The sequence below is a fragment of the Fistularia commersonii genome, chromosome 25 (assembly GCF_037954325.1).
Source record: "Fistularia commersonii isolate RoL2024-O1a breed Wild chromosome 25, RoL_Fcom_v1.0, whole genome shotgun sequence".
In the NCBI taxonomy this organism is placed as follows: Eukaryota; Metazoa; Chordata; class Actinopteri; order Syngnathiformes; family Fistulariidae; genus Fistularia; species Fistularia commersonii.
The window spans coordinates 1,334,730-1,356,371 of record NC_141308.1 but is presented as its reverse complement, the minus strand read 5'-3'; the positions used below and the strand labels follow the sequence as shown (position 1 = coordinate 1,356,371).

The following is a 21,642-nucleotide window of genomic DNA, read 5'->3' as shown; positions in this document are numbered from 1 at the left end:
GCACTACGACTCGGAGGGTCTAAGGCGCATGTCAAATAATAGAAGAAGCCTCTTTCTATGTCTACGTCCCCGAGATGGCAGGAGGGATTGTGCGGAGAAAGCCGCCTGGTTCCCCGTCTCCTCTGCGGGCGATCCTTAACACACTGTGGCAGGACAAACACTTAGTCGTGTTCAAGACGGAATACACATTACTGGTGGTTTCACTGTTATGGATTTTGGAAATCGGGATCAATGTTTGGGTCATACAGAAGGTAGCATGTAAGTAGTTGTGCTGGCTAGTTAGCATGCTATGTGTTTTTTTCGTCTTTCTGAATGTATCAGAACGCTAAAATGTTAGCATTAGCAAACACTCAGAAGCCCCCTGTCAAAGGGAATTTACAGTTCTCGCATGACATGCAGTTGGTTTGTTACTGTGAAAATTCGTAGCAGCGGTACGTTGTGATGTATACTGGCCCTCAAAAGTTGCCACTAGTTTGCCTATTAAGCACTTCGACAATATTTCTAAAAGTAAAGGCATGCAAACATTGATTATTTTTATCTAATAATAAACTGAATTGATCATATAATTCATACATTGAGAAGCTGACCATAGAAAACTATGAATATAGGTGTTCATATGTATAAAATCGTGAGAAACTGTTAGCTGTTATACATGAAAGATATTTAGTCTGTGACATTGTAGTTGTAGTTCTAATATTATGTATCAACGTATCAAATACATTGTAGTATTTTGACATTGTAGTTTTTATTTTATTAATCAGTCACTAGAAATCCTTGAATGGTCACTGTCAGCGATTCTAATTCCCCTATGCTCAATGATTCACCTGACATGCTTTTCATAAGACACCGAGATTGACTGGAAAGCCTACATGGATGAGGTGGAGGGAGTAATCAATGGCACTTATGACTACACACAGCTTAAAGGAGACACAGGCCCCTTGGTGTGAGTTGCAAAAATTTCATCTCATGGTGGGCTTTCGGATTTTTTTGTGCAATAACTGTTGAATGAACATTCTCATTGCTGTTGCAGGTATCCAGCTGGCTTTGTATACATCTTTACAGCTTTGTATTACATAACCAGCTCAGGTGTGAACATCCGTCTGGGCCAGTACCTTTTTGCTGTTTTCTACCTCATTACACTGCTCTTGGTCTTCAGAATATACCACCGCACTAAGAAGGTTAGTCTACCCGGATACTATCGGCAACATAAAAAAAAAAAAACATAATCTGCAGAACTATTTCTTACTTACCAACTGGTCTTACTTCTGTTCATTCTCAGTAATCCATGTCTTTATTCCTTAAACCTTTTGCAGGTTCCTCCCTATGTTTTCTTCTTCATGTGTTGTGCATCATACCGGATTCACTCCATCTTTGTTCTGCGTCTCTTTAATGATCCGGTGGCCATGATGCTTCTATTTGCGGCTGTCAACCTCTTCATGGACGGCTACTGGACATTGGGCTGTGGACTTTACAGGCAAGTTGTGACTTCTGTCACTGGACCAATGAATATGTCTGCAAATTTCATGTTTCAGTGCCAATCATGCTGAGGTACAGGTGTTGCTTTGTGTTATATATAATGAAATAATGCATTCTTTCTATTTTTCTGACAGTTTAGCAGTGTCTGTCAAAATGAACGTTCTTCTTTTTGCCCCTGGACTGCTCTTCCTCCTCCTGTCTGAGTTTGGTCTAATCAGGACTATTCCGAAACTTTCTCTGTGTGCAGGTATACAGGTGAGTCGGACAAACAGTCATTAGTTGACAAAATTCCACTTTTCTTTTTCTTTTTATTGCCAGGATTAATGTCTAATGACTCTGTTTTATTATCACAGTTCATTTTGGCTTTGCCTTTCCTTCTGGAAAACCCAATCGGTTATGTGAGCCGGGCTTTTGATCTAGGCCGACAGTTTATGTTTAAGTGGACGGTCAACTGGCGCTTCCTACCAGAATGGCTCTTTTTGAATCGCTACTTCCACTTACTCCTTCTTGGATCTCACCTACTGATCCTTCTGCTCTTTGCTCTCCGCCGATGGAAGAGGTAAGAACAACTTGAGCTCAAAGTTACCGTACTACTGACCCCTTAGCTGGTAATGACATGTAAGAAGCTCAGGGTTAAAATGATATGAGGTTTAGTGCTCCAAACCGCACACATGATTTGGCTTCCAGTACATAATTGCATGGATCCTGCTGTAGTATATTAATAGTCACTTTTCTGGAAAATGTGTCTGTTTTGAGAAATGTGTGCGTTGCCATACTTCCTACAGGAAGACTATTTTCTGTGTGCACTCTGAACCCAGGGGTCTCCATTGAAACTAATTATCTTAATCCAGAGAACTGTAGTCCCCGTAACTTCTGCTGTCAAAAGTCATCAAATACACATTGCAATAACTCTCCTTGAATGCATAGTGAAACTTGTTTTTTTCTACTATAAAAAAAAAATCAAATTTTTTACCGATACTAAGCACAATGACTAACAATGACTTTTGTTGCAATTTCTGTGGTTGAAAAAATAGTCTGGTGTAATTTCAGGACCAAACTGCTGGATTCTTGATTGAAATGAATTACCTCTAAGTAAAAGGAAGCATGGCATGCCCATGAAGTTCGAAAATACTTTTTTCAACTGAAGTCAAGATTTTATTCAACCATTTTACATCTTTGAAATCTGCCTTTTATTTGGTCAGTATTCTATCTACTGCAGTTGTTTTTTTAGTAAATGAACATTACAGAGACATGTTTATGACATTTTGCAGTATCAGGATTATGTAAAGTTCACACATATTAAAAGGATCTGCTGTTTTTATTTTTTTGTCCTTTTTATAAGAAGTAAGAGTATTTTGTTTATTTTTTTTACTTTTAAGGCCAGGTGAGGGGAACCTCGAACTTCTCAAAGAGCCCAGCAAGAGGAAAATCCCTGCACAGAAAAGCACCGTTGATCATATCCTTTTGTTGCACCCTATCCTCAGCCTCAATTTGAGGCTACTCAATTATGTTGATGTCTGAACAGTCACATCCAGCTCGCAATGCAAGTGTTTTCTTATACTAAGTATGAATTGACTGAATATCTCCACGGGATATTAGTTAAGGACTTAATGTTCCAGAGATTTCTTGGCTTTCATATTGAAACTTAACAGACAATCACAGATAGTGCTGGTTCTGTTTACTTCCAACTTTATTGGCATGTGCTTCAGTCGTTCATTGCACTACCAGTTCTATGTTTGGTACTTCCATACCCTGCCTTATTTGCTGTGGAGTGGAGGAGTAAAAAAGCTAGCCCACCTGCTCAGGTGAGAGTAAAGCTAAGTCCTATACTAAATGAGCATCTGATGGGAAGTTTTAAATCTGCAGTAAACATCTGATGCCTGATTCACTTATCATGTCTCTTTATACTGTTTATTTTTTGTATTTAGAGTGCTGATCCTGGGTCTTATTGAGCTTTCGTGGAACACCTTCCCCTCTACGAACAGTAGCTCTGCAGCCCTTCATGTCTGTCACCTCATCATCCTCCTCTGCCTCTGGTTGGCTCCACCCCTGCCTTCAGCCAAGAGTGACAAACAGGGAGACACACCTGTTAAGGACAAATGCCAGTGAGCCTCAGCTAAAGCAGGCCACATGTCTTATTCGGTCAAATCAGCTGTTCGACGGCCTCCGACCTCCTATTTCATCCCTCACTCACCGGTACAGGAGGGTTTCGAGGTAGACTTTTTTTTTTTTAAAGAATAAATGGAGCCATTCAGTGCTTTTTATAACAGCACTGTGCTGAAAGTGAAGGAAGCTAATGTGGGTAGATAATGAAACGGCATGTAATTGTACTTTACAGTTGAAAACTGAAAGAAAATATGGATTCTCAGGTTACATTTTTAGATATGATAGTCATACTGGACTTCAGTTCTAATATGTGAATGATCGTGTCAATTTAATGTTTTGAAAGAAGAAGCTTTACTCCTACTTATGCTAGCCCTAACCATGATATCACCTGACTGAATCAATTTTCAGCAGAAAACATCCAAGTCTGTGATGGCCCTTAGAGCACAAAGCACTGTAACAAGAAAAATATGCAAAACAAAAGTAGCTCGAGTAAAATGCTTAAATCATGTTTAAAACTGAAATATTGCATAGGGGTGTTTATGTACCCTGTTAAGAAATCAGAATAGAATTTCTTTAATGGTTTTCATTAAAGGAGTACAACTAAACTGAAAACAAAAATCTTTCCCTTTAGTTGACTGATCTATTGTCACATCAGTATATAGATATCTTTCATGTCAGAATTATGCTGTGGAACATAAGCCAAAATGTGATGTTTTATATTAAAGAAGGATGCAATTTAAGTTTAATGCTGCTTGTCTTTTTTTCATACACTTACAAAAATGAATTATTTCTCCCATCAGTCATTTTGATCATCAATAGTTCATTAAATAATCAAAATAATGACAGTAATTCTTTTAGATTCTTATGATAGTTAGAAAGTTGGCTAAGTAAAGCATTAACTACAAGCTAAAAACTACAAAAAGCTATTTCTTTTAATCAAGGCATTCGTGTGATTGCATAAAGCAAATTTGGGATTAAAGGCAGCTCGGTCTTTGCTATGAGCAACATAATATAAAGTGATTTGGCACTGGGTTAATTGGTTCTACATTGAAAGTTACAAACTAGTTGCAGGAGTTGCTTCCTTAGAGTCACTTTCATTTCTCATAGGTTAATCAACTCAGTTTCCTCTTTGGTTGTATCCTCACATGTTGTTTGGGTTATAACAAAGCATGTTGAGTTTAATATTTTCATCCCAGTGGCGTAGCAGCAGGAACAGCTGTCTTGCAGCTCCCTTCAGCCCTGCCAGGTCCAATCCCTCCGGCAGCTCCTGACAGCGTAGCCAGGAGTCTGCTTTTGCCGCCACAAGCTCCCACTCCATGAAGAAGCCAGCGCAACGATGCTCAAGCCAAGCTAATGCCACCGCTGTAGCCCAGCTTGAGCCCTCCAGATCTTCTTGAGCCGACTGGCTGCTCAGTTGGAGGTCAGCAGGCTCGACCGAGGAGCCCTCACACACATCCGTCTCAGACCCACGGCCACTATCTGCCTGGCCGTGGCTCTGAGAGTTTCCAAGGGGTAGCTCCAGGGAACCTTCCTCGGAGCTGGGAATGTCAGGAGACAATGTCACTTGGTCTCGGTCAGACAGATGTCGTCGGCGAACCCTTGGCTCGAGCATCAAGGGAGTATCATCCGGAGTGTGGTGGAAAGGAGGTACGGTTGTTTTTCCGAGAGTACAGGAAGAAGGAGAAAAGGTGACATGGTGAATATTGGGCGGTTTGGAGGAGTGGGACAAAGATGGAGCACTCGGGGATGTGCAGCGGAAGGGTGGGCTGAGACTGCGGCGATGGAGGCTAAAAGGTGAAGCCCTTTTCAGACGGTCCAAGGATATCTGGACACAGTCCGAGTAGTGCTCTGTCAGAAGAAAGGCTCCGGACGCCAGCTGCAGGCGCACCTAGGAGACAACAGACATTGCTGTTCAATTTGTGTGCTATTGTAGTGAAGCACATCAGCTCAAAGTGTTCCAGGGGTTACCAGGGGCAGGTAGTCTGGAACTTCAGCTTCAGTTTGTTTATCAGTCTCTGCGGACAAACAGTGGGACTTTAGAGGGGCCTGTTTTCCTGATGAAAAGGAGGATCTGAGTCTCCCAAGAGGGAACCTGGAATATGCAAACAGTTCAGAGGAGAAGCATATTTATATATTTGGTTGACGGTATATTATATTGACGGTATTTGTACACAAAAATTATCAATGCAACTGGTTTAATTCTGGTAATCAATACAATTACATAATTTCTTGCATGTTTTCTGCTGCTATTAAGTCACAATAAATTCTCCTCTGGTAAATAATGCTTGCATTCCCATTCCCATAAACAAAGAACTTTGCACTTCAGTGGCCGGTGAAAGAGAATAAAATTCACCTGGTGCCAAAGAAGCTCTCCATTGACTTGCTTTCTATAGATCGCTGTGAACGAGTGCCAGAGGGACCTGAAACTGATGAGGGCATCTCAGAAAAGGCACTGGCACCTACACCTGAGTCAACAGTGTGAGATACATCTCGAAATGAACTTTCTATACTGCAGTGGCAAGGTGAGGCATCTAAACCATGTTTAGATAATTCAAATAAGCATGTTATTTCAACATTTAGATTCAGTCTGGGCAATAAATAACAGGAAATACGGGGAAAATATTATTACTGGTTATGCTAACAAAAGCCCTTACTGGAATCCCAAGATGTAAGACTACACGGTGAGGCTGGGGTGTCATCTCGGTCTAAGGGATGAAAATATTCTTGAAAATCCAAACATTTGATAAGGAAATGCACATTGGTATCATTTACTCCATGTACCTGTAGAGTTCCACGCATCCTCAACTTCTTCGCCCTCCTCTTTACTACAGCGTCGGCGGCCCAAACCTACAGAGTAGACCTTTTGCCTGCGGCTCCCTGAGTAGGAACTCTGCCTGCTCCCCAGACGCGTCCCTGTACACCCACAAAAAAAGTCAGCATTTTCTTCGCTAAGTGTTAAATAAAAAATTACTTGGTCCACATGCATTCATCATACCTTAAATTGCCCTCCCAATTGATATATATTTTCAATCTTGTCCCAATAGTAAAATGTTTGAATTTTTTCATAACTGAACAAAGTGTAAATTTTCTTCTAGCTCATTGAAAATGGGAATTAGAAGCTTATCAACCACAAGTTTAACTTGTGACTTCACAATCAGTTTGTATCCGTTACAGGTCCAATAAGATAGAACATTACGTGGAGATTTAAAAAACAAAACACCTTACTCTTTATTTGTTCCTGTGAGCTTCTACCCTTTCAATGAATGGCATAATCATTGAATTGGAGTGTCTCTGTGTGGTTTGTCAACATGCCTGTAGTTTGGAGGTCTCCGTTGTCTTGCAAACCCCTGTCTGGATTGCTGTCTATTGTCGTAAAGGCTGTGTACATACAAATGATGTTGCAATGCTTACTGGTCTGGATGGCTTTCATACGGTATCGCTTGGCTGAACCTGAAAAGCCATCAAAGATACATCGTCAACCGAAGAGTGTGGGGTGGATTGTGCTTTTGAACATTGTAAAGGAATCATCCAAACAAACAACTGAGCCAGTTTGACCTCACCATGTCCGGTTTGGTTCTCCTTCTCTGCCATTTTCTCAAAGTCTCTGGTAACCGATCGTGCAGTCAGCTGGTGAATAATCTCTTCCCAAGAATCCCTCTCTCCTCGTCCTCCTCCTTCTCTCCCGTTTCCGCACTCTTCAGCTTCTGACGTCTCCTCTTTTTCAGGAGCCAGGAGGTGCTTCAGGTTGACAGTGACCTCCCAGGACACAGGCTGGCTACTCAGCAGGCCATGAATAATGGAGCGACACTGACCTGGCGGGGGATCCTCTGGAGCAAGGGCAGTGAAAAAATATTCTGGCTCTGCAAAGCTGTCCCACTCCAGAGGGGAGGCAGGAAACAGGATTCCATCTGAGGATCAGAGTGAGAAATGTAAGGACCGAAATAGAATGTGAGAAAATAATAAGTACTTACTGGAGTCATTTAAGCTCCTGTGGGACAGTGTCCCTCTTGATGGGGGCTTTGTTTCTCCATCGCTTTCATCCAACCTTCCTCCCAGGGTCTGGACAAAGGAGACCCTCTCTAAAGCTCTCCTCAGCCGATGCATCTCTAGCTCCCCCTGTGGGGATGAGAAGCTTCTCGCAGCCATGGTCGAACGTGCCAAATGTTTTTGTCTCCGGTGAGACTCTTCATACATTCCCAGGCTCTCACTCTGGTTACGGGGAGAATCGATTTTAAAGTGTTAATGATGACGATGACACATTTTCACCATTAGTTGTGTTGTTAAGCCAAGCTGAACTGCACAACACATCAATTACAGAATTATAATCTTCTCTATGACACGTTCAACAACCCTTAATAGAAACAGCATTATAAAAGTGAGAAAGGAAAAAAAAGTACAACTCCTTGCTGAATATTTGGTTTATACATTTTTGTTCATTCGAGTACTTCGGTAAAGATTTTCAAAAAAAGGGGCAGCAATGGAAAGAGAAGCAAAACATTTCTGTCACTAATTTGCCCTAAATGACCTACAGAAAATTCATTTTCATAGCGTGTCATTTAACCTGCGTCAGGCTATCACTATCTACTATTCATACCTTTCTCGTCCCATTATAAGTGGTTTCCGATGAGAGGTTTTGTTGCCACGAGTCCGCCCATCGAGACAGGGAAGATTTCTGTTCTGGAGGCGGCATCTTCTCAAGACCTTGAGGTAAAGACCCTGTGTCTAGTACGGGGTCAGAGGAAAGAGGGTCAGGCAGAAAGAATCTGCCTGTTGAGCCAGAAGTCGAGGGCGCGTGGCTGCGCGTCTGTGTCTGCAGACTCTGCTCACTGCTGAGAGAGCAGCGGGTCAGGACATACTGGTCTTGGATATAGGACCTTTCCTGGATCCTTGTCCTCACATCAGTGGACCAGTCTATCTCCTCACCTACAGAAGACACAAGCAAACCGTTAGCCAGTACGCCATGATGTACTCAAAGGGCTAATATGGATTGCAATACTATCTGACTTGCCTTGACTGGTGCCTGCTTCTGTGTCTTTGGCACAGGAGAATTCAGAGGAGATTTCTCTGGAGATCTCCCTCAGTGCCTCCTCCAAGTTATTGCCATCTGCAGTTGTCACCAGTGGCATAAGCTCAGAGGAAGCAGGCGGCGAAAGATCATCATTTGATTGGCAAAAGACCGACCCGCCATGTGTGCCCTTATTATCCCTTCTTTGAGACTTTGATATATGTAAAAAGTGTACAGGAAAGTTAAATGTTATTCTCATGTCACGACAGTCAATGACATGCAGAGAATCAGTGAATGAGTGCACCCTGGTGTACCTCTGTTTTTTTTCCTTTAAAAGTTGTCATGTTATACAGCGTGCAGTATCCAATGAGATGATTTCCAGGATAGAGCGGTGGGATTTCATTGGGTGAAAGTAGGGCCTCCATGTTTTCTGGCAGGTACCAGTCGATTCTTACATCAGTCAGCACGGGTTCAAAGGCCTTTTTAAGCGACTTGATCAACTATGGAGTTTGAACGGTATTGTTAGAATATTGCTCAAGCATCAATAATGGGGGGCTAATGATGTGACAATGGCAAAAAAGATTAAAAAAAAAACAACTTAGCGGGACAACTGAAGATAGTTTACTATCGCCAACGTCAAATATTTTCCAGTAGATGGCAGTATTGTTGACCTTGGGCTGGAGTCTCTCCTCCTCATCCAAGAACTCAGTGGTACCTCCTGTCAGCTTGGCAACACCCTGCAGGAGTCTCCTGCAGGCTCGGGGACCAAGGCCCAGCCCAAAACATCTGCGATGGAAGTAGGTACATCATATTTACCGTAGGATGCAATGATAAAGTTGAAATATCTACAAAGCCACTGGATGCTATCTATTATTCAATACAGACATGTGGGAAGTGTGACATAGGTATAACGTCAAGCATATAAATTTACTCAACCTTATGGAAGCACGTATTTACAAAACCCAATGCCATATAGAGAGCTAATTGTGATGCAGGAATAAGAAAAAGCGGAGCCATCTCACACACAGTGCTATTAGCCGGGGCATTCAGACGGATCACAATTCATTTAGCTAATTGGCAGTTTGAGAGCATGTGACGGAATAAATGAAAAGGCAAAGAGCTGCATTGCAGTGGGTCTGTCGAAATGACCAGATCTTTTTGCAATGTATTTCTCTGATGTAATTTGGTACAGTTGATAAAAGGGATAGTCTGGGTTGTAACTAAAATTAAATTGAAAAAATCCCGGTGAAACAAACAATGACCATGTACATAGTTTTTGCAGGGACCGGAGGGGTGTGACTTTTAATACCGAGGAGAGCACTTAACCGGATTAGTGGGCAGGGCCGAGACATACTTTTTCTGTCAAAGTGTTTGATCTCAATTCCTCAAGATGTCTGTTTGCTTCTGTCCTCAAGTCTTTGTTTCTTTTCTGCCCCTGACAATGTTTCTGTAAAATCGTATTCACCTCTCTCTCTCGCAGTATTCTAATCATCCATGCTTTCTTGTTCTCAATTGTGATTTAGTTTTCAAGCAAATGCCACTGAAAGCATGTTTGCGAATTCGATTTTTAAGCTTTAAGTTTGTTTTGCTGAGTGTTTGCTTAGAATGAAACAAGAATGTATGAGACACCCAGGTAAAAAAGTTACCCAGCAATTGTTCCCGCATCTGTGATATGAAAATCCATTTAAAGCAACATTTTATTCGTTTCTAATTATGTTCTCAGCACATGTACAACGCTATGGAAAGTTACCTGAAGATGAAATTGAAAATATAATTAAATTTGTAAACAGTTTGCGGAAACAATCAGAAAAGTGTAAAGATGTTATCTGAAAATTCAGACAACTGTATAAAATCACAGATATAAATACTTTAAACTGAAGGTTTTCCCTCATCCAGCTCATGGTTAATCCTTGTCAAATTTGGAAGTGGCCTGTGGACTTAATATTTATAAAGAATCAAGTTAAGAAGAAAAAAAGGGAAAAAATTAGAGCAAAATCAAGTCTAGTTGCCACATCAAGATTTCACAAGGATTATACTTCAAATTAATCAAATTACATATTTAAAGGTACAACAGATGATGAATTATTTCACTTTTAAAATCAATCAGTTTGGAAGCCCCTCGGGGTTGCACCGACTCGGTTTTGCTTTTTAGTTTTTTCTTTAGTAAACAAATCATTATGGAACTCCATACCTGCCAGCACATGTATTTCTACGGACAAGTTCCAGCACTTTGCCCACATTGCTGATGGATCCATCTGTGACAATGAAAACTTGGCGAGGATACGAACGCTGCATCGGCTGTTGATACAGCCAGGACAGAGCTCCCAGCAGGTTTGTGCCTCGCATGTCAGCTCTCATTTTCTGGACAAACTCATTTGCCTGCATTATTGTTGCCTATAAAGAATCAATAATCAAGAGTTTTAATTGTCATTGTGCAGACACAGAGAAATTTTGCAGTGAGAGCTTGGCGTATGTACAGGGTAATAAATAGACAGACAAGTTATATACATGGTGTCCATATAAACAACATAAGAAAGGAAAACGTCACCCATGGAAGCATCATCTACGTTGGCAAGTTCAATGTTTGACATCAGATGCCCTAATTACCCTGTCAGGGTAGACTATAATTGAATCAGCTTTTCTCTAATAAAGCAAGCGCAAACATACACACATTAACACCTGCATTGGAATATCTGTAATCACAATGTGGGCAGATATGCCCTACATGGGAGTTTATGGAAGGACAACTCCCGCCTGGCTAGAAATCCATGAAAGGTCACCATATGGTCAGGAGTATGTACAAAGAGTATTTGTCCTTGCAGCCTTCGGTCTGGGTAAAACCTGATACTCTGCTACTAAGGCAACCCAAGAGACTGACCTATTGCCTGATTAGAGATGAGATGGAAGGGAACGATCTGTCCTACACGCAAAAAAAAAAAAAAAAAAAAAAACAACCAAAAAGAAAATCGCCCAGGAATGGTGATTAAATACCTTTTCCTGAAATATAACATCGTTTTCTATCAATGGACTTCGTTTGATTTCTATTGATGGACATAAATTCTATCGAAAACACATTTTATGTGAAACTAACATCAGTGCAGAGCTTGCTGGACGTGAACAACGGCTTGATGTTTGTGCCAAAGCCCACAATGTTGAGCATGGTGCCAGAGGGGAGACTTTTTAATGCTACCACCATGGCGTCCTGTGAAAACAATAGAATGCAGCAAAATCAGTTATAGTTTGAGACACACTGACCTCCTCAGTGACATTTTTTTTGTTTTTGTTTTTTTTTTTCTGACTGTGGCTCACCTTAACACGTTGGATATTGGTTCCGCTCATGCTGCCACTTCGGTCAACAATGAATAGCAGTTCTCTGGTGGCTTTGCTTAGCTCCAGGGGTTCGCCCAACAGGTCAGGACAGAAATTGAGCATTAACACTGGGCTGCTCATAATGTCCTTGTGGTACCGCTTCCTCATAAACTCCAGCTACAGACCAAAGTAACTTTTTTTTTATGCACCAGCATGATTTGAACAGTTGCCAAAGGAACATTACATGAACAGTGGTTGCGATGGCTGGTATAAGGATCAACAAACCTTCCGTCCAGGCTCTGAATCTTTGCGTGTACAGCGAATGAAATCACGTCTGGTGCAAATACGGTCTTCATATTGAGTGAAGGAGAGCCTGCCTTTCTCTATAATAACCAGTGGGCTGTGCGGTTCTGTGATACAGGTGTTTCAATGAGTCTTGTTCATGAATTAGAAGGAATACAAAACAAGAAAGAAAGGTACTTTAGTGGCAGAAGTTTTCAATTGCTCACCACTTAGGTGCAGAATAATTTCTATGTGTCTATCGTACGGATGCTCCTGTGCCAAGGTGATGTACGTGGCAGACGCACTTTGGGCACTGGGATCCGCATCTGCCCTCAGAGCATGAGTGGGACTCTCCAGTCCTGTGTATAAATTCAAGTTTAGAGGATGAAGGGGATGAAGAGGAAATGAATCACTTTTCTTTGAACTCTTTTGGATTATTTTACTTTCAAGGAGAATCAAAATGTGTGGAGAGGGAAGGAAGTACCAGCCAGCAGGCAAGCCCCTCTGACAAGCAGCTGAAAGTTGAGTTCATAAGGAGCCAAATTGGCAGCTGGACTGGTGAAGATGGCATGGGCACACTGCTGCTCAGAACTTAAGACCCGGTCTTGTTTTCCTGAGGTGGCACCAAAACAGCTGGTCGGCCTGCCGATATGAGAAGTATAGATTATTTGAGAAAATTTGATGATGCAGATCAATTTTTGTGAAAAAAAAAATCCGAGATAAGCGCCAGAGGCACACTTGGTGAAAATGCATTACCGCATTTAAATCGGGGTTGAAATAAATACTAATCTGTACCCAGTTTCTTCTGATTTTCCACCATTTTCACTCTTGCTTGTCGTCATCTGCCGTTTGACAATCGGGGTAAATAACGTTGGATAGACAATGCGGATGGCTCCATTTTCCAACGTGGGGAGTTCTAGCGTGGTCTTAATGATAACAGACACTATATCCATGGGTCCAATGACCCCTATGCCCACGATGAAGGTGGTTCTTTCCAGGTCTTCGTCTAGGATGAGATGTCCTGAAGACAAAGTGTAAAAGGTCGGCAGATCTTGAAAACAAATATTAATGAACACTATTTTAGGCAGGCTGCCAAATCCATTTGCCTCTGACATCTCTACTTTTCATTCTGAGTGAGGCTCAAACAGAACATAGAAGGGACACCGTGTAATAAATTTGTATTCATGATGAGATCACGTCTTTACGACACTTGATAATGACCCTTCAGTGCAATGATAAATGATTCAAGAACAGAATTTTACAAATGATTCTGGATTTTACTGTTGTTCCTTTTAGCTGAACCTTCCATGTACAATGTGGGATGATTATTTCAAACGAATGCTTCATTTGTACAGCTACAGTATGGTAAATTAGTTGAACAATATTGAAGTTGTGGAAAGCTCCAATTGATGCTAACCTCATTTTTACACACAAAAGCAAATTAAAATCAGACCGTTTCCATTACCATGGTTCCCCATGCATCATTGCTCACCATTGGTGCATTGCATGTCCAGCCTAGAGCTCCCACAGCAACCCCATTCCCGGCCTTCTTGACCAGATCCAGGACAGCAATCCAGGCAGCAGTCCTTCAGCTTCCCTCTGCTCTGTATCTGGACTCCCACCAGGTTCCCTGCAATCATAGCCTCGAACCCAACCACAACTTCTTTCTCCCCAAGGGGGTACACAAATACACCTGGACAGAGGGTTGTATAAAGACAGACAGGAGTTTGCTTCTACTAAATAAAGAATGAATCTTGCAGTGCTATATTCTTTTTGAGTGGCTCATTTATTTCAAGCGATAATTTTCACTGGCTCCTCTTTATCATCTATTTCAGCTATGAAATCTAATCTCATATCCAAACTGTTATTATGATAACAGGTGTACGTCGGCAAGCTTGTGGTTTATTAAGTGAGTAATTTACTTTTTATAATTTCTGTCGTATTAACTTTGCAAAACTTTGCAACATGCCATAGTGCCCTGAACCTTGTTTCTTCGATATACTTTTACTGAGTAATAAAAATATTCTTTGTTTCAAAAAGGGCAAGCATTGCTTCGAGACGCAAAGTTGCGACCTACTCTCTTCTTTCCAGCTGTGCAAATATTTTGATAGTGAGGCCTATCGTGACCCATGTGGGGATGGAAATATCAAGGTTTGGTTTTCAATTGTCCGCCCATATAACAGATACTTTGATTTTTACCCGTGCAAGCAGCTTGAATCATTTACAAGATTTCCCAAGTGTTACTGCCAGATTATTGACCAAGTCTTCAAGATATCCTGTGTGAGTGCTCTTCCCTGCCTTCTCGTCAAATTCAGTTTCTTGTTCAAAGTTTTAATCAGGTCCCCGCCTACATTAGATATTGAATATGGCCCTGTGTTACCAGCGTTCCACTAGGGTAGCCCAATCACGGCCCGTTCCTCACTTGAGACTTGAAATTGAAAGTGACTGTCTGTCTTATATGCAAGTTGTAAAGATCTATTTTTCCATTTCTTGCCCTTTAGAAATGTAACTTAATTTCCTGTTTTTCTCAAGGTCTTCTTGCTTAAATGCAGTATGCGGTTATTACGATGTCTTGTTGTTCAACAAGTGTGTCACCCACCACTCACCTTCTACAGATTCCACGTCAGCGTTAGTGTATGTGAGATGTGCAGTGATGCCCAGGGAGCAGCCATTAGCACAGGATTTGATGCAGGAGGCCTTGAGCAGCAAGGGTTCCCATGTAGAACGGTTTCTGAGTCCCACCATCTTTCCACATTGACAATAAGCCTTTCCTTTGGGTAAATTATCGAGACTGTTGAAAAAGCTTGTGCAGAGAGAAATAGCAACATGTGAGTGTGCATCTTAATCCTCTAATTTTCCATTCACTGCATAATCACACCGATCTAAGAATTTTAAATGTTAAACCACACCACTTGTTTATATCAGGCTTATTTTGTTTGCGCTGATTTAAAAGACATGTAATTTAGGTTTTGCTTATTCATGTATGTATAGCATGACATCTCTTCTTCAATGAATATGTCAATCTTTCAACCTGTGATTCTTGTCCTCGGGTTCCAGGCAACCATCTGAGATAGTTAGAGTGTGTGAGATTTTGTCAATCATTAACAATGCTGGTCAACACTTACTAATTTATGTATCAAGTCTTGTGTGCGCCATCAGTGGTACCATGTAAGCTGAGCCCCTGGATTTACAACTTCCTTTTATAATCCCAGAGAACTTCCTTACAAATTTCTATAAATATTTGTTTATTTGTCACATAGCACTAAGAAAAAGTGTGAACTGATCTTTGAGAACATTCACAGCTATACAGTATGTGTAGTTCAAGTTTTGCACATTAATTTCTGTACACTGTTCCATAAACACACACACTCACACACACACACACACACACACTCACGCAGTCACAAACACATACACACGTGTGTTTGCTGTGATCTAGGTAATGGTCTTTTCACCTCTACTCTCATAAAAAGATAAACAGCCTCCATCTGGCTAACATGCTCCAGACTCCTAATGGGCAAATAAATACTGTATTGGTTAAAGTAAGGCTAAGTGATGCTGTCTGAGGACACACACAGATAAAAATCTAAAACATCAGGGTTCAAACTAATGTCTGTCTGTTTATCATTATCACCAGGATGAACGATGCACTGCAGAGATAGTTATCTCTGTGATACCCTGAGTCGATTTGTGTTCGCGTGCAGTGTGTGTAGTTGCAGTATATTAACACTTACTACTAGATCCAAGTGATCCATTCATAATTAATATTGCCTTTACATTTCAAATAAAAGTCAGAGTGTAAAAGTGTATCCAGTCTTTGTGGTGTTATTATTCTGTCAGTGTAGTTGCAGCAGCAGCAGCAGCAGCACAGCTGGCCAACAGCTCTGGATAATGCTGCAGTCCCTTTTTGTCGGTTACAAGCTGCAGATAAGAATAGAATAATGATTGAGGAACACTTACTGTACAGTTCAGTGCAGTGTCTCTGCATCCAGTCTGCATCACTCCACACATCTGTTCATGGGTTTCCCAGTGATACAGCAGTGGAGTTTTCCTGGTAGGAGACCTGCTCTCTCTTCCTCTCTCTTGTTCTCTCTCCCTCCCACTGTTTGTCTCATCCCCCCCCCTCTCTCTCTCTCTCACTCTGTCACTGTCTCACTCTCACTTGCTCTCCTTATTCTCCCCCTCACTCTCTGTCTCTTTTCACTTCTTCTCACTGATTACAGGTGTTTAACTTGACAATCTATAAAGGTTACAATTATGCACAGACTTTTTTTCAATGATTTCCACGTGACTTTTTATTATGCATGTGCAAATATAATTGCCCATAATTCAAGATGATTTTTGCAGGCAGTATCCTGCATTTCAAATGTCATCAGCTTACTTTGTTCCTTTCAGAACTACAGAACTGATCACAAACTATGACTATGAACCTGCTGTTTAGTCACAAGCTAACACACAGCTTTAAGCGAGGCAGAGCCTGCTTCTCATCCAGACAATTGGCTGTGATGGTAGAAGCACCATAATTCATGGCTAATGGCTTGGCCAGGGAAAATACGAGGGCTGAAGGGGGGTGATGTGCTCTGCATCTCCCAACAGGTCAGTCAGGGAGATGCAGATCCTCCTCCCGGCTTTATCTGAATACAGGATTAACACAGAAGGAGTCGGGAGCTTCCGAAGGAAGAAACATCAAATGGCACGCGAGGGGCAGTTAGGGTCAACTGTATATGTGTGTGGATTTTATAGCACTTGTGCAAAGATGCATCATAATGATTCTTAATGTCTGTGTATTTTTCTACATTTTTCCTAAATGCTACATATGAAATAGAACAATGAGGCTACTCCCACTTTTGTTCAACAATGATAAACACCCTCAAATGGAAACCTCAAATTATAGTAGATGTGACCCATAAAAAAGGTAATACCTTTTGGATTACTTAAAGCTGCAATTAAATATCTGTTATAAACACAGTCCATGTATGGGGACCCTATGTTTTTTTTTTGGCATGATAAAATTCAATCACAAAAATCACATTCTGGAATTCATATCATGATGTGGAATTAACTTGTCAAATTAGCCATAAATATAAATATTAAGATCAATCATCTCATATTTCTTAGCATTTCCTATCATTTAGCCGACAAGTGTTTTATATGATCAAACCAGAAATATTCATTTATCTTCTGCTTAACCGGTGTAATGGCGAGGAAATTATTATCATCGACATATAATGGAACCTGAAAAAAAGATTAAATCCCCCCGGAAAGTTATTGCTTGGGGATTGCAAGGTTTTCACATCACAACTCGGTATGAACGTGCTAGTCATTGACTCATTTATATCAAATTAGACAGTAAAGAGGTTATTTTAAAGGGCTAGTTTACAATTAGCTTAGCTGTCTCAACCAAAGTACCTCGATAATCTGGGGGGTTCATGTGTATTTTTGTCAGAGGAGATCTCTGCTACATTAGAGGAGACTGGCAGAGATAAGTCTGTAATAATACGTTTCAAAATTGTGACACTAGGTGTCAGCCTTCACATATCAGCTGCTAGGAGGTTCAGGAGAATTATACACTTCTTATCCTGTTTGAGCTGTCAGGTGCAGGGTTGCATGCAAAGCTTGTCAGCTAGCATGGACTTCAGAGTAAAATAATATAATAATATAATAATTATTGTATAATTATTTTTTATCTAAACAATTTCCCAAGCATAATATTAGCATCAAAGTACATCTCATCTCCTCTCATATTGATGATATTTTATATTTACTTGCTTGACCCCCTAACCTTTCAGCCTGAAGTTTCCAGATAATGTATACATCACACTGAACCATTGGAGCTGCTCAGTTTAGAAGATTCATACTTGGAACAAGCAAAGTATACAATATAAAAGTATGTATATCCAAAAACGTACACTATCCGTATATTTACTTATATTCATCTTTGTAAGGTGTAGGTAGCTTTTGTGACATGTTTCGTTCAAGCAAATATATTACATCCTGTTGCAGCACAAAAGCAGACAGATAGACAAAAGTGAGTCGCTCTGTTTCTCTTCATTGAAAAGGGAGGTGATGTGGTGTTATCCACCACGAGCGGGTTGTGCACACGTGCAAAGACACAAAGAGTGAAAATGGGATGAGGAGGAGTCTGATAGAATATGGAGAGGGTTTTCTTGACAATCTTGTTGAGTTTTCATGCAGGGGTACATGAGTGGGTGTTCCTTGGGGAGAAACATTTACCATAAAAAAGATGATCAATTAACCATTCCGAAGGAGTGAGGGGTTTTTCTTCACACTTGGTAGAAAGTCAAGGAGCCACCGCTTCATATGTCATTTTTCATTTTATACCCTAAAAAAGAATTTCATTTATGCAAAGGGGAAGATTGTGTCCCTCCTAGAATGAGCATCAAACACTTCTTCATTATCACTGCGTTCAGATAGATTGGACATTTCATGATTGAACAGTTTGTGGTTAATGTGTCTTTAATGGCAGTTAATGTGATTGTTGAGGTCATAATAGATCTAATTAACAACATGACTAACAATGACCCAATACAGGCCTGTGCAGACGAGCTGCTTGACTATTGTCGGGGGGTTCAAGTGTCTGTCTGTGCTGAAATGTTGGGAACCTCTTCGGCCTTGCGTACCCCACTGACCTAGATTTCAATTGTTTTCTCCCTTAGACAATGGGAGAAATGGTTTCATAACTGAACACAATATCTGGGTGTTATTCAACACGATTGTTGTTCAGGTCCTCATTGTGGTGTAATTTTGGTCTGAGCATTGTGTCTTTTCTTTACATAACCTGCCCTGCAGCCAGCCAGTGACCTGTGCGCCCCTCAGAATATAGCTCATAGGCCAGCTAGTCCAATCAGCACTGCTTCAAGCATAAGTCTTCTCACATGAGCTGTGAAACATCGTCTTTAATTTAGCCAACTTGTCCGTTGCAATTATAACTTCCGGACGGTTCTCTCCGGTGAAATAAAATCGAACCATTTGTATTGTAAAAAAAAAAAAAAAAAAAAAAAAAATTTGTGTTAAGAGTAATATCGTAATGATGATGTATATTTTTTCTGTATTGGAAGTTAAACTTTACAATGCCAAATAAGACACCTAAAATAAAATAATAATTTCAGTGGAGTTATTTGGGCTGTGTTGTTATTTTTTTTTACCATTTCTGCAACCGTTTGCAGATATCTATGCGTGAAGAAACATTATAATGTAATTCTGATATCAAAAACACAGCAAGCCAACGGCTGCAAAATGAAAACGCCTTCCTTGCATTCCTAGCATTTCCTTAACAATAATTGCAACACAATATCAGCAGAACCTATTGTCTTACATGAAGAGTCACGATATATTTAGAGAAAAAAGAAGAAAAATAAGGAAAATAACTAAAAATAATATTTTTAGAACAGAATTTCAAACCTGTCTGGACGTGAGTATAACGCTAGCACTGTATCACAGCTCAGCAAAGTTAACCCTCTTTCAATTTTTAGTCTTTTCTTAACTAACGACATTTGCATTAATGCCCTGCTGATAAACCTCAAAGTTTAACAGCACTGAAAAAGATCTATGTAACACCCTTTTTGCTGTTATTAATAATGTGTATTCAATTTACTGTTTCATTTTCAAGCCTATTGCTTAAATTCAGTGAATTGTGTGCCAAATGCTATGAGTAATAATGTGATCACTTGTATAAAGCCACTGTAGTGAAAGGAAAAATAGGTAAAATATTCCCATTACAGATAGAGGCAGGCTGGCAGAGGAAGAAAGAGTAGCTTGGTGCTCCATGCTCAGCGGATAGATGAGGGAAAAGTAGGCAGAAGGCAAATTAATCAAAGGACTTCAAAGACAAATGGATGGAGGGAGGGAAGAAATGAAAGAGCGCCGCCCGTTTGTCCCATGCCGTTCCCGCTCCGCTCCGCCTGAGCCTGCTTTCAGATATCAGGGCCATTGTGCTGCATGGGTGCATGGAGGGGGCCGGGGCACGACGCACTCATCGGAACATACAACTAATTTCTGGAAAAGAACATATTTAGCATCTACGTGGAGTTGCTCGAACCCTGGCCACTCGCCAGCTCGCTCTGTCTCTCAAGGTTGTTTTTGTTGCCGGTCTTGGATGACTTGGATGATTTGAATTGTCCGTCTTAAAGTCGGCTACGCAAATTTCGAATGAGATATAGATAGAGATACAGAGACCTGTATCTTAAATAATAATAACAGTGCGAACTCTGTTGGCTTATGGCAGCAATGGACGGCTCCCTTTGATGCCCTGCAAGATTCGGCCACGTCTCTTTCTCATTCCGCCATCGAATTGGCAAAACGTTGACTCCAATTTGGGTAATTTTGTGTTCAACTGCTATGAGATGTGATGGTTTGGACTTTTGCAGTGTAAAACCCAAACCCACAGCTTATTTTAATAGTGTGTCTGATGCAGTTGTAAACGCAAGGTGTCGCAGGGGAACATTTGTTGTGCTTGTCTGTACTGTGATGATACAGAACTGCATTCATCATGTATAATTTTTACCCAAGATGTTATTTAAAAGATGAACAACGCTTTCAATCCAGCCGGTATTTTAAGCCTGGCCTTGCAGAAATATGTAATCTAACAATTCCGCCGCGTATTTGGCCAGAACGTTGAAACCCAACTGATCTAATTTTAGAAACTACAGAAATAATGCACTATTTATCAGTAGTTCTTGTTCTTGCAGAGCTTGAAAACACAAGAGATTTCACTCCAAAATGGCTATCGATTCAAAAACAAATCTGTCGGTTAATTTTAAATTTCTTCAAAACTTTAACAACAAAACAAACAAAAGTTCAACAGCTCCTTTTTTGCCACATCTTTATGTAACAAAAGCAGAGTTCAGCAGAGAAAGACAAAAGTGATGTGAACTGACAATATTTTAATGGGGGGGATAAAAGACTGTAAGTGATCAATGGAGGCGGCGGCCAAGTGATGCCCGGGGGCAGCCTTTGATGCGGGCATCCTCAGAGGGACGCCGGGGACAATACCCTCTTTGAGAGGCACGAAGAATGGCAGACACTTCCCTCTCTCGCTGTCCCCCTCTCAGTCACTCAGCCTCCCTCCGTCTCCTGCTACCTCCACTAAAGCTTTGACTCCTCAACTCCAGACCCTCCGCATCTCCATCGCTCAATGCTTCTCCGCTACGGTGTTTCGTCAGCCCGTAAACTTATCTGCATAACTTTCTCCCTCTTACTCTCATATTAATTAATTCGAACGACACCCCTTTTCCGGCTGCCCGGCCAATCACTATACCTTCCCCTTTCCCCCTCCCTAACTGTATCTCTCGCCCTCCCTCTTGTCTCCTTTCACAAAACCAAACCTCTTTGTAATGTTCAGCCTTGGCAAGTTGCACCCGATTTGCTGTCACAATCTTAATGAATTCATCTGTTTGTGTATTGGCCATGAGAGCATTTCTCCCTCCTCTTCCCCTCTCTCTTTC

At 41.0% G+C, this 21,642-nt stretch overlaps 2 protein-coding genes across 3 annotated transcripts; one reads left to right on the top strand and one right to left on the bottom strand.

The window, feature by feature from the left end:
• Window positions 1–36: 36 nt before the first annotated feature.
• Window positions 37–4,815, top strand: alg3 (ALG3 alpha-1,3- mannosyltransferase). Of its 2 annotated transcripts, none has more exons than XM_086172888.1 (9): window positions 37–258; window positions 844–943; window positions 1,031–1,178; window positions 1,314–1,474; window positions 1,611–1,731; window positions 1,830–2,035; window positions 2,856–2,933; window positions 3,138–3,281; window positions 3,405–4,815. In XM_086172888.1, the coding sequence occupies exons 1-9, from the start codon at window positions 75–77 to the stop codon at window positions 3,583–3,585; spliced, it is 1,323 nt and encodes a 440-aa protein (XP_086029014.1). In that variant the 5' UTR covers window positions 37–74; the 3' UTR covers window positions 3,586–4,815. The 2 variants fall into 2 exon arrangements, with proteins under 2 accessions (XP_086029014.1, XP_086029015.1); XM_086172889.1 differs by having other exon boundaries at window positions 2,856–2,935; window positions 3,142–3,281.
• vwa5b2 (von Willebrand factor A domain containing 5B2) lies at window positions 4,295–16,255 on the bottom strand. Its single transcript, XM_086172890.1, has 22 exons — window positions 16,139–16,255; window positions 14,785–14,981; window positions 13,671–13,871; window positions 12,974–13,199; window positions 12,663–12,820; window positions 12,406–12,537; window positions 12,182–12,306; window positions 11,897–12,073; window positions 11,679–11,789; window positions 10,779–10,981; window positions 9,259–9,373; window positions 8,902–9,087; window positions 8,591–8,798; window positions 8,177–8,505; window positions 7,554–7,791; window positions 7,143–7,490; window positions 6,895–7,032; window positions 6,364–6,495; window positions 6,237–6,287; window positions 5,936–6,047; window positions 5,551–5,674; window positions 4,295–5,470 (listed from the first exon to the last, which is right to left on the bottom strand). The coding sequence occupies exons 2-22, from the start codon at window positions 14,921–14,923 to the stop codon at window positions 4,724–4,726; spliced, it is 4,200 nt and encodes a 1,399-aa protein (XP_086029016.1). The 5' UTR covers window positions 14,924–14,981; window positions 16,139–16,255; the 3' UTR covers window positions 4,295–4,723.
• Window positions 16,256–21,642: the final 5,387 nt, after the last annotated feature.

What these genes read in the sequence shown, in the direction of transcription:
- alg3 (XM_086172888.1), top strand. Translation starts at nt 75, where the DNA reads ATGGCAGGAGGGATTGTGCGGAGAAAGCCGCCTGGTTCCCCGTCTCCT. An exon ending in CAGAAAAGCACCGTTGATCA is followed by an intron (nt 2,934 to 3,137) that starts TATCCTTTTGTT and finishes CAGACAATCACA; the next exon opens with GATAGTGCTGGTTCTGTTTA. An exon ending in AAGCTAGCCCACCTGCTCAG is followed by an intron (nt 3,282 to 3,404) that starts GTGAGAGTAAAG and finishes TTTTGTATTTAG; the next exon opens with AGTGCTGATCCTGGGTCTTA.
- vwa5b2 (XM_086172890.1), bottom strand. Translation starts at nt 14,923, where the DNA reads ATGGTGGGACTCAGAAACCGTTCTACATGGGAACCCTTGCTGCTCAAG. An exon ending in CTTATAATGGGACGAGAAAG is followed by an intron (nt 7,792 to 8,176) that starts GTATGAATAGTA and finishes CCCCGTAACCAG; the next exon opens with AGTGAGAGCCTGGGAATGTA. An exon ending in TCTTACATCTTGGGATTCCA is followed by an intron (nt 6,048 to 6,236) that starts GTAAGGGCTTTT and finishes CTGTTGACTCAG; the next exon opens with GTGTAGGTGCCAGTGCCTTT.